This window comes from Bactrocera oleae, chromosome 2 (assembly GCF_042242935.1).
Source record: "Bactrocera oleae isolate idBacOlea1 chromosome 2, idBacOlea1, whole genome shotgun sequence".
Lineage (NCBI taxonomy): Eukaryota > Metazoa > Arthropoda > Insecta > Diptera > Tephritidae > Bactrocera > Bactrocera oleae.
The window spans coordinates 5,073,764-5,086,753 of NC_091536.1; the positions used below are offsets into that span (position 1 = coordinate 5,073,764).

The 12,990-nt window shown below is 36.3% G+C and overlaps 1 protein-coding gene across 1 annotated transcript in view; it reads left to right on the forward strand.

Annotated features, from left to right (window-relative positions):
• The first annotated feature begins 650 nt into the window (after positions 1-650).
• Positions 651-12,990, forward strand: part of Dhc93AB (Dynein heavy chain at 93AB) — a 28,019-nt gene continuing 15,679 nt past the window's right edge. The window contains exons 1-10 of the mRNA XM_070107417.1: positions 651-1,371; positions 3,837-3,989; positions 4,055-4,266; positions 4,816-5,057; positions 5,117-5,399; positions 5,462-5,727; positions 5,815-6,266; positions 6,976-8,546; positions 9,481-9,753; positions 10,967-12,955. Of these exons, the coding sequence (XP_069963518.1) occupies positions 651-1,371; positions 3,837-3,989; positions 4,055-4,266; positions 4,816-5,057; positions 5,117-5,399; positions 5,462-5,727; positions 5,815-6,266; positions 6,976-8,546; positions 9,481-9,753; positions 10,967-12,955 (6,162 nt within the window). The remainder of the gene's footprint in view (positions 1,372-3,836; positions 3,990-4,054; positions 4,267-4,815; positions 5,058-5,116; positions 5,400-5,461; positions 5,728-5,814; positions 6,267-6,975; positions 8,547-9,480; positions 9,754-10,966; positions 12,956-12,990) is intronic.

A 12,990-nucleotide genomic window follows, 5' to 3' on the forward strand; every position in this document is an offset into this window, starting at 1 on the left:
TAGAAGTAATTAATTATAAGCATTAAAGCGGTCTGGTCTGAAATTCCATTCTCGAAAGTTTGAACAAATTCATATAAGAATGAATTTATGAAATAGCTTATAACCAAGGTGGCTGCACAAAATATTAAGCTGGTAACATCCAAAAGGAAATGTCGAAAACCCTTTAAAGTATATAATCACTTATATATGTCTGAGTTGATTTAGCCATGTACGTTTGTAAGTTTTACTGATTACATTGCATAACTAAAATTGGTATCATATATTTTTACTAATAAAAGGTCTTCCTTAATGCTTACTTTTGCAACGAATTTTATAACTGCTCTATAAAGCCCAAAATCAATTAATTAAGGATCTTAATCGAGTACTTAGAATTAACTGAAAGCTGTATGAAGACATAATCTCTTAGATTTTGAAAATTCCAAAAGATGGTCATATAGCGAGAAACGTACGTTTTAGAATAAGAACATGATTGGCTATATACGAGGAACAACCCACGTAGGATGTAACATTTGAAATATCGAGTCTAGTAATGTCTTCTTCACTATTATTACTTTTCGTTTTTTGACCGCATTTGCCTAAATTCTCTTAAGACATAATTATTCACCTTTTCAGCAATTCCAAGGTCGTAATTTCCACAGAAATTATTGACAATGGAACCTTCTACCAGCGCAGAGGCCGCAGCCGCTGCAGTGGTAGGACCAGATCCACGCCTTGAGTTGATGGGTTCTTTTGTTATCAAATCACTGAAATTGAAACCCGAAAAATGGACACGTGTAATAACAGTGGAAGAGCACAAAGCTATAATAAAAGAATTTCTCGATAGACCGGTACCCATGGTGCTAATTATTATACTCACACAAGCTGCACAGCTGTTACCATCCACTACATTTCCCCTCTCACAATTAAAAAGTAAAGGAGTGTATTTCATTAAGAAACATCCAGAGCCTGTACCACGTGAGGACTGTAGTAATTTTATCATTTACGGTGACTTGGCTACCCGCACCATCGATCAGCTGTCCGCGTTGGTCGAGGAGGTGCTTGTACCATTGCTCTCCAATGATGTGAACTACAAGTCATGGCCCACAATGGTTGCACAGGATGTGCAAAAGCATGTCCACAGTTTGAAGAGCACTGTACATCAGGTGAAGGGGCAAGTGAGTGGTGAGACAATACTTGCAATGCCAGTGGGTGTGGAATTGATTGTTAAGTTGGCTGCGAAATTAAATAATTCACGACGCATAGCTATCGATTTATACTTGAAAAGTGCTATTGAGGGTGTGGTCATCAAGTGGGCGGAACAAATACACGAAGTCATCAAAGAAAATCCATCGAATGCATTTCAAAATGGTCAAAACCCTACACCGCAAGTTGGTGAGTATGAAAGCATTATTTTCAGAAGTGATATATTATATGTACTTGTATGTATGTACGAGTACGTTCTTGCTATGATCGATCCTTGATTTGGGGGAATCGCTGGATTGATATTTGGACAAACATTATAATATGGTCTTAATTTATGAACAAGACATCACCCATAGAGTTTAAGAGATGAATTTACTTTATTTTAATTCATTGTGTTTTTGGTATGCTTTCTGCCGATATATGATATTTTTTGACAAAAATTTCGTTAACCATTACGCATATCTTCCCAGTGCCTTTTCTTTTCTTCTAACTTCATTTACAAAATTCTAATGTAGATAAATCTACGAAGTAACCAGTTAATATTACTTTTTGGAAAGCAACTTTCGGGAATTGCTCCCAATAGGTTGAAACTGTGATTAAATCCGTTCCATAGCATGTAATATTTGAAGTCTGACAAGTCTGTCCATAGTCTAAGTTTGGTTGAATTCAGGGCTTCTTTAGGTTAAGGCCTTTGTAGCCAAAATATGAGCGTGCATCATTTGAAACTTTTATAAAAAAGATCAGATATCTTTTGTGCATAGCGAGTATAGTTCAAGTTCTTTACGAACAATCATAAGGTAATTTTATTAAAAAAGCAATCATATTCCAAATGTTTAACATGTACCCTTATTACGGTTAAATTGAAGTTTAAGCAGTTCAACTATTTTCAGTCGAAGTTTCATTGGTGTTGCCAACCTGAAAATTAAACTCTGACAGATAATTAAACAGCTGAAAATTTTATACTCTTACACCTTTCACGGATGGGGCTAGGACAAGTTTCACCCGATTTTATCCATTTTATTCACAAAGATGCACCGTTATTAGAAAAACACGCTCTCTAATTAGACTAATATAACCCACATATTGACCGATATGCGGTATAAAGTCAAAGGGAAGATTTTACATCATATGGTGGCTAACGGAAGTATTGTCCAATTTGAACAAGTTTTGGTCATAAGATGCCACCACTATGCTTTCAAAGTTTTATCCCGATACATCGATTGCTTCTTGATTTGTATACTGGAAAGTGAAAGATGGAATGTAAAATTGTGTTATATTGGAAGTAGGCGTGGTTTTTGTCTGATTTCGCCCATTTCCGCACGGCAATATAGAAAAACATAACAGGAAACCAACCAAAGGTCAAGTAGGTCCCGAGATGTGGGTTTTACACATTGTCAAATTTTTATACCGGCTCCCATAGATCTTTTTTTATCATCTCGTGTGCAAAATTTAGTGTTACTAAAGCTTTTATTTATTGATTTATCGCATTTTTAGTAGTTTTCAAGATAACTGTTATATGGGTAGTGGCCGAATATATAATCCGAATTCAACCATTTTTTACATTTTCGATGGAAATACTAAAAATATTTGGGCCAAAACTGATGTCTATTTGAACTCCCTAACACCAAGTAAGCCAAAGTTTTACTGGCAATTAAATGATTTTAAACATGGTTTGTTGCATATTCATAAGTTATTCTCGTCTAAAAAAGGAAGTTTTTTTTTTCTAAATTAGATGAGGGAACATTATCACAAACTCTCTTATTTTTGCTGTCGGTAGTTATCAGGAATGCATTTTAAATAATTTCAACTTTGAGCTGGGCTGACTACGATACCTATGGTTGATAAGAAGGTTTTAAATATTGTAAACACCGTTTTTGTGCGTAGTGGATAAAACATAAATGACTGAATAGGAGCACAACTTTTCAAAAATCTAGTTTTACTCAAAAATTACATTCCTAGGAATACGTATGTATTTATACCAAAAAACTGATCAAAATATTTTTCCTAAATTAACGCAGTAATGTTCAACTACAACTGTTTGAAAGTAGTCGAGTTTTTTATACTCTAGTCAACCCCACTGACACAGGGCTGAAAATCGTAATAAAGTTTGACAACACTTCAACCGATATTTTTTTTTGACGGATTGAGTTGATATCGATAATACCTATTATACAAACTCCAAACAAAATGCAGTTGGGTTGAAAACCGTAATAGGGGCTTTAATTAGAGAGACTGCGCTCTTCACTAACTACGGACACAGGAAGTGTTAGCAACACCCGTACTGCCATAAATAAATTTAGAACGATATCTATTAATTCGTTTGAACAAATATAATACCTATAATGCAAAACGTCCAGTGGTGTAGTTTTATTAGCAATTTTTCCGACAATAGCTTGTACTTCGTTGCATAAATCTAATGCATCTATATCCGTCAATCCACCGTATAAAACTATGACTTTTTTAGTATATTATATACAAATGAAATAAATGAAGTAATTTTATAAATTATTTTATATTTTATTTAAATAAAATAAAGATTTAAAGAAAATTTTGCCCTAAATTTCTGTCACCCCTTGAAATGAACTCTTAATTTATATTTAATTATACTTTACTGCAATGTTATGAATAACCGTATTTTCATATTTAATTTAAAGAAATCGCCTTCTGGAATAATCGTTTGAAGAACTTATCCTTCATATTCGATCAATTGCGTGGTGAACGTATACGTGCAATGGCTTTGGTATTAGAATATACTAATAGCGCATATCATCCATGCTTTCAAGGAATATTTAAAAACGTTGTAACAGGTAAAGAAAGGAAGAGAGTTGTATTTTTGTAAAACAAATTCATGGGACTGATCATTTTGTTGCAGCTTTAGCCGAAGCGAAAGAAATCACTCTCTATCTTAATCCATTGAAACGTCCTATACAACAATTGGAAGAGATTGACTTTGCCGAATGTAAACCGTTATTAATTCCACTAATGTATGTGATTTGTACAATGTGGGGTAACTCACGTTATTACAGCAATTCTTCAAAAATAACGGTTTTGCTGAAACAATTGTGTAATCTCATTATCCAACAGGTAAGTAGTAAAAGAGCTAATATTCCTGTAAGTGAAGAGTTTTGGAAATGTAAAATTATTATATCGCGTACTTAAGTGATTCAATGAGTACTTGCCTTCCTTTGGCAAATTGTTATCTAGGCCACTGACGGAATACTAAATGTAATTAGAGTACATCGAGATATCTTCCACCTTTGTTTTGGGATATCAAGGTTAGATTAGGTTAGCCTGGTAGGCTAATAAGCCACGCATAGACCAGTTTTGGTCCTTTGCGATACCAGACGGAGTTCAGTTACGGAGCCAATGAAGAGTAGTCATCCTTTAGGATGCCTGTACTTGAAATGAATTTCAATAGACTCTATTACCCCCGACTATACTCCTGAGATGAAAAAGTATCTTTTAATATCTTGTAGGCATTTCATTTATCGGATTATATCAAGACGCCCACCAAAATTAAGAAAAAGGTCGTCCATGCATTGTAGATAATATCCTATTGAGCATAAATTCCAGCATTTTAAATGTTTCATTTAAAATTAACTTTAACATTGTACATACCATCTCCTCTTTAAGGCCAAGCGTTATCTCGATCCTTCATCGATATTCCATAGCGATATTGATGAGGCAATGCAACGTCTCACACAATCTATACAAATATTGAAATTCTTTCGTGAGCTTTACGATCACTACAAGGAAAATTTGGCAGAATTCTTTCCCACGCCAGAGGAGAGACCACCGATTCCCTGGACCTTTCATCCAAATTCCGTCTTCAATCGCTTTAATGCATTTTTGGAGCGTTTAACTACAATACAATGGTAAGTTATAGCATAAGCTCTTTCATACACATTTATATGCCAAACTTTTTTGGTTTTAGGTTTTTCTTTACTGTGATTGAATTCTTGAAGTTAGAGAAAGTTGAAATCGGTGGTCTACGCGGACGGCAATTGAGCACACGCATCACTGCGGTATATGTGGAGTTCAATCAATATTTCACGGCGTTTGCCTCCAAGTCTTATGATGTGCTCGATCCCGACGATCATGAATTCGATGAGGATTTTGAGAATTTTCAAACACACATTCTTGAGTTGGACATGAAACTGGCTGCGATATTGTGTCAAGCATTCGATGATTGCCACAATTTGGAGAGCATGTTCAAGGTAGGAAGTGTTTATGAAAAATGGTAAGTTTTTTGATATATTTTGATATTCTTCCCCTTTAGCTCATAAATATTGTGGGAAGCGTAATCGATCGCCCTAAAATCAAAGAGCAATTTACACAGCGGTACACAGAGATCGTTCAAATGCTCGAAGTGGAAATGACTACGTGTGAGGATATATTTTACAAACAAATTGATTTGCAACAAATGAACAAGAACTTGTATCCCGATTACAACTGTCCACCGGTAGCCGCCTTTATACGCTGGTGTAACCAACTGGAGGCCCGTATCAGCACACCAGTTACAAATTTTCAAAAACTACAACATGAGTGAGTTTAGTTTTCGAAACCAAATAGACATAAATATTTCACAAAAAATCAATAATTCTATTCCTAATTCGTTATTTTGTATCACAGCATAACCAAGTCTGAAATCGCTGAGGATATATTTACTCGTTACGAACGATTGATGCGTCGCCTAGGCATACATAAAACCTGTGCCTTCGACGAATGGAGTGAAACATTGCCCGAACAAATCGAAACGAATCTGAAAGTTTCGTTAATTGCACGTGATCCCAATAGTAATTCGTTAATATTGAATTTCAGCCCGGAACTCTTCAGTATTCTGCGCGAGGTGCACTATTTGAAGCAAATGGCTGTCGACGGTATACCGGAGATCGCTTTAAATTTCGCTGAGAAGAACGAAATTTTTCGCACCTACACTTTGAATCTAGAAAAAACCATCGACTGGTATAATTCTATACAAGAGAATAGTTCCCCGGTTGAACTGAAATTGATCGAATCGGAGATTAAACAAATCGATGATTTGGTAGAGATTGGTGTCAATGAGTTAGTGTGGAATTCCGAAGGTAAGTGTTGTAAATAATTATTGATAATGTAATTGTTCAGTGACACACTTGTAAATAACATTGCATTCTCTCGAAGACTGGTATGGTACACTTGGTTTGCTTTAAATGTATAGAATAGATTAGCCCCTAGCCTTTACGATACTTGGTGATTTCGATATCGAATAAATCTTGTTGAACTCTTCGCTTGTGACAGCCGTAGGTGGGAACTTTTAAACATTATTGTTGGAGCAGCTTATTGCTCTAACCTAAATCCCAAGAAGAGAAGAGTTTATGTAGGCTAAGTCTATCAATTTTCTGGATATACGTTAGGTATATTTTTATTACAGTCATGATTTAACCCATCAAAATGGGATATTCAAGGTACAGGATGTCTTAAATAATCTTTTTTAAATTTAAATTTTAAAAATTTGTTCGATACCTTCCTGGAACTGTATTCAACTGGCTGGTTTCAAGTTCAGCTCAAAATCGAGAATGACTCGGCTCTATACATTAAAGGTTAATATATTGAACTGCTAGTTCAAGAAATTGCGCTCTTTTCGATGTGTTTAGTGAAACCAACGTTCTAAAAGGTCCACAAACAACATATAGAACAAGCCGTCTTTATCACTTTTAGAAGATTTCATACCAGTCTCTTCTTCTTCTATAAGTTGTCGTGACATTTGGTCGCATTTTCGACTTCTTGATTTACCTGAATTGTATTTTTCTGCAGATATTACAACATATCTGGACAAGTTACGTACACCGGTCGCAGCTTTACAAAATCGTATGCATCACACACAAAGTAATCTGCAACAAATCAGTCAACTGATGTCCGTTTGGGCAAAGCAACCACTTTTCGAACGGAAGGATTCCAAAAAGGATACGGTGCTTAGTATTGAAGAGCGTCCAGATCGCACGGCGAAACGTTATGCCGAAATACAAGCCGCTTCTGTAGACATACACAACTTACTGCAAGACAACGTGATTCAGTTTAATATGGAAAGTAGACAAGAAGATGGAATTTGGTTGAATTATGTAGACTTTGTAGACAATATTGTCTATGAGAATATATTGAAGACCGTAGGTGTAAGTGTTGGCTATTTGGCAGAGAACATGGACCCGGATAATAATTGCGCGCCACTTTTCGAATCCCGTTTAGAGTTGGTAGAACCGAACTTGGTGTTTGTGCCCTCTCTTAATCCCGAAGACCCGATGGGTTTTAATAACATGTTAATCGAATTAATGCGCGACATAATGAAAATGGCCACATTAATAAAACGTCTAAAGAAAAATGAGAAACGCAATTATGGTGATATGGTTAAGGAAAACCAAGATATAATTGATATGCGTCGTGAGATTTTGAACGGTGTTGATCGTGTTATGGAAGAAGCATCGTTGTTTTGTCGCCAATTTGAACGTTACTCCTATCTCTGGCTAGACGATCGGCATGAATGTATGGAGTATTTTCTTGAATATGGACGCATTTTGGATGTAGACGAAATCGATTTGGTATTGATGAAAGAACCGAGTGCACCGCAACCATGTGCCCCCACAATCGAGGCGTTCCGTGAACAAATCGATAACTACGAATCGTTATTTAATGAAATCGAAGATATTGCACCTTTTCAAATTTTCAATTCTTGGTTTCAAGTCGACGTACGACCCTTCAGGCAGGCATTGCTGAATACAGTTTGCAAATGGGGCAATATGTTTAAGGAACATCTGGTGAATACTGTTACAAATAATCTCATGGATTTGAGTTGTTTCATACGCAAGGCCGATGAGGGTTTATTGCAGACCGTCAAGGAAGGTGATTATGATGGACTTGTTAGCATTATGGCCTTTTTGATGCAGGTAAAGGAGCGCGCTGTCAAAACGGACAATATGTTCGAACCCATGCAAGAGACCATACAATTGCTGAAGTACTTCGATATGGATATACCGGAAGAGGTGAATGTGTTACTACAAGAATTACCCGAACAGTGGGTGAATACGAAAAAGATTGCAACCACTGTAAAACAGCAAGTGTCGCCTTTGCAGGCCACCGAGGTGGTGCGCATACGCAATAAGGTGACCGAATTTGAGACACATACACAACTATTTCGGGAAATTTTCAGACATTACAAATTCTTCCGATTTGATTGTAATGAGCCCTATCTGTTGATTGATCGTATAAATGAAGACATATATCGGCTGGAGTGCGAAATGCGTGAAATACAACAATCGGGTAGTTTGTTTGAGGTTAATATACCGGAGTTCAAGGCACTGAAGCAATGTCGCAAGGAATTGCGAATGTTAAAGGTAACCACTTACATTTTACAAACAGTTTCGAAATATTTTTTATATATATTAACTACATTTTTGAATGTTTTCAACAATGAAAACAATGAGCAGCATTTTTTAGAAGCCTTCTTTTGCATTTTGAATAGTTATGACATTTACGTTCATAATACTTTTCATCAAAAAGAATATTGAAGCGCAAGTTTCTGTAGTTAATAGATCCTGGTATGTAACTTTTCATAAGCGAAAAAAATGGCGATTTTCAGAAAAGGTTTAAACATAGATGCCATTTGGAGTACTGTAATGACGGAAGATTTTATTCGAATATTGGTTGGTCCTAATGAAAACAGAAATAAATTATGTATAATTATTTTATTTTGTTATTAATATCATAATTCAATATAATTTTTAATAAAGACAATTATTATAAAATCGGTGGTATTTCGTGGAATGTCTAAAGATTTTTAAAATACCTGATATTTGAAGACTATTAAGTTCTTACTTTATTCTAATCTTGGATAATTAAAAATCGTATCTCGTTCTAGCGCGACACTTAACACAAAAGCAGAAAAACAATCAATAAAGGGGTAGGATTTAATATTTTTATTTGATTTTGATTTTTAATATATTATTACATACCAAAATTTAAAATTATTTTAAAAAATATAAGTACAATTTTTTCTAATTATATTATGATATACCTTCTAAAACCTAACTTTAATAAAATATTTTGTGTAGATAAGATTTTTTGTACTTTAAAGCACTACATTTAAAAGAAACTGAATCATTTATATAAACATACCAGGTAAATTTCAGTCTGGACTCTTTGAATTTTGTTAATAATTTCTCAAACAATAAGAGAAAACGATTTTGTATAATTCGCACATTAGAAAATTTCTTACAATTTTCATCTGCAACATTATACTAAATAAATATTTACATGATCTCCAACCAGCAATTGTGGGACTATGTATACATCGTACAGACCTGCATCGAAGACTGGAAAACGACGCCATGGCGCAAAGTAGATGTGGAGAATATGGACATTGAGTGTAAAAAATTCGCCAAGGATATACGTCTATTGGACAAGGAAATGCGCTCCTGGGATACATTCATAAATTTGGAATCCACTGTCAAGAATATGCTAACTTCCTTGCGAGCGGTTGGTGAATTGCAGAATCCAGCCATACGTGAACGTCACTGGAATCAACTTATGAACTCCACCAAGGTTATTTTACTTTACAAAGTGAACGTTACTCTGAACATAAATGCGCTTATTTATATCAATCCAACACTGTAAATATGTGTCGAACGATTTTCTCCTAAATTTTCTAATACAATTTTTTCATGCACATGTGCTACTCTCAATTGAAGATTTATAAATCTGTATATAATTTATTATAACTTCGAGAGAGGAGCACGATTTGTATAGTCACTAATCTGATATCTTATGTTTTAAATTCTTTGTAAATATTTTAAATAACACACCTTATTTTAGCGTGAGAGCATTTTTAAGTTTATGTAATTGTAGAGAGATTTTTTTTTTAATATTCGGTTTTCAAATTTAATAGCGCTTAATATACTTGAAAAACTTCTATCGTTAGGAGATGGAACATATGGAACATTGTGAAATTGAAACATATATTTTGGTGGATCGTCTAGTTTCTATCAGAAGAAACAGGAAAGACTTTTTCGTTCAATTTTGTTGATAGTTTGACGTTCGGAAAGATTTAAAATGTTGCCCAATAGTTTTCAAACGCTGATAGAAACCTCTCTAAATTAAATAAAATTGATAAAAGGTTGCTGTTAAAATTTTTACTTTTTGGTCAACCACCGGTCACTATAGGAGTTCTCGCCATACGGCACGCGATCTCAATCACTCTCCACTATTCAAGAGAGATATAATTCAATTATCGGATCATCTTCTTTGTTAACTTGCTGCGTTTAAGAGGGTTTTAACAATTTCGCCTCTGAAGTAGGACAATACAAAAAATACCGCCTTTTCACATATCTTTTTTATATAAATTATTCGCCCCACCTGTTATTGGTGTCATACATTAGACGACTTAAAAGTGCTCTTCCGTCTACAAACTTATGTATGTTATAAACAGTTATAAGCTTAGTTTTATACTCTGTACATTTCTTTTTGTAAATAATATGTCTTTACAGAGTCTAGCCGCTTTACCAAAGGACATAACGGTAAGTTCTGTGTAAATAAACCCCGCCCTCGTATATGTTTGTGTTGTCCCAGATATTTGCACTTGCATGGCATGCAAATAATTTAATATATCCTTCGTAGTAAGACCTGAATAGGAAAATTCGCACAATATTTTTATATATTTCGATCTAGTACCACAGTATAAAACTATATGTCGTATGTTACTAATGCTTAATATATTAAACTAATATACGATTTTTTATCGCTACGTTGGAACTTTCAGGTGAAATTCATAATGGATCATGAAACGACGCTCGCCGAGCTGTTGGGACTAAATTTGCATGAATGTGAGGAGGAGGTGAAGAATATCGTCGATAAAGCGGTGAAAGAAATGTCAATGGAGAAAATACTACGCGACTTACATACCACTTGGTCTGCGATGGAATTCGATCATGAACTCCATCCACGCACTGGCTGTAATCTCCTCAAGGCATCGGAGGAACTCATAGAGACTCTCGAAGATAATCAGGTCTGCTTACAAAATCTGATAACATCGAAGTACATTGCGCACTTCCTTGAGGAGGTGTCAACATGGCAGAACAAACTGATGGTAGCCGATCAGGTGATTACCGTCTGGTTTGAGGTGCAACGCACTTGGACCCATCTAGAAAGTATCTTCATGAGTTCCGAAGACATACGTAAACAATTGCCAGTCGACTCGGATCGTTTCGATCGCATCGACGCTGAATTTCGCATATTAATGGACGAAATGTCTGTATCGTCGAATGTGGTTGCGTCGACAAATCGACCGGGTTTGATTGAACGTTTGGAACATTTGCAAAAGGAGCTTACATTGTGTGAGAAGGCACTGGCAGAGTATTTGGAAACGAAACGTTTAGCTTTTCCTCGTTTCTACTTTGTATCATCGGCCGATCTGCTTGATGTACTGAGCAATGGTATTCAGCCAGAGATGGTCACCAAACATTTGACTAAACTTTTTGATTCGATAGCACGTTTGAAATTTAATCGCGACGAATCGAACGAAATCGACACAGCTTCGGGTATGTATGCCAAAGATGGTGAATATGTGGAATTCAATGAATTGGCGAGTATACGCGGCCCGGTGGAGGTGTGGCTGAATCGCATCCAAGCGGCCATGCGTGCCTCGCTACGTCATTACGTTTCCGAAGCTGTTGTCGCTTATGAGGAAAAGCAACGTGAACAATGGTTATTCGACTATCCTGCACAGGTATCACTTTGTGGATCACAAATTTGGTGGTCCACTGAGGTGAACATTGCCTTCGGTCGTTTGGAGGAAGGTTACGATAATGCCATCAAGGACTATTACAAAAAACAGATCTCTCAGTTGAGCTTGCTCATCACACTACTGTTGGGCGAGCTAACCAAAGGAGATCGCCAAAAGATAATGACCATATGCACAATTGATGTACATTCGCGCGATGTTGTCGCTAAAATGATCCAAGCCAAACTGGATTCGGGTTCGGCATTCATGTGGCAATCACAGTTACGTCATCGTTATGATGAGGGTGAAAGAGATTGTTTTGCCAACATTTGCGACGCAGAGTTTCAATATTCACACGAATATTTGGGTAATACGCCACGTCTTGTTATCACACCGCTTACCGATCGCTGTTATATCACACTGACTCAATCGCTACACTTGATTATGGGTGGTGGCCCCGCTGGTCCGGCGGGTACCGGTAAAACCGAAACCACCAAAGATTTAGGTCGCGCTCTAGGTATTATGGTCTACGTTTTCAATTGTTCGGAACAAATGGACTATCAGTCGTGTGGTAATATCTATAAAGGACTGGCCCAAACTGGAGCTTGGGGCTGTTTCGACGAATTTAACCGCATCACTGTGGAGGTGCTTTCCGTTGTAGCTGTGCAGGTAAAATCTGTGCAAGATGCCATACGTGACAAGAAGCAAAAATTCAATTTCATGGGTGAAATCATAAGTTGTGTGCCCACGGTGGGTATATTCATAACCATGAATCCCGGTTATGCTGGCCGTACAGAGTTGCCGGAGAACCTAAAAGCACTCTTTCGTCCCTGCGCTATGGTTGTACCAGATTTTGAGTTGATTTGTGAAATTATGCTGGTAGCTGAAGGTTTCCAAGATGCGCGAGTATTGGCCAGAAAATTTATTACGCTCTACACACTATGCAAAGAACTGCTCTCCAAACAGGATCACTACGATTGGGGGCTAAGAGCAATCAAATCCGTGCTGGTAGTTGCTGGTTCGCTTAAGGTAAGAAATGGGGTGCTGTGTAAATATTTTTAGTT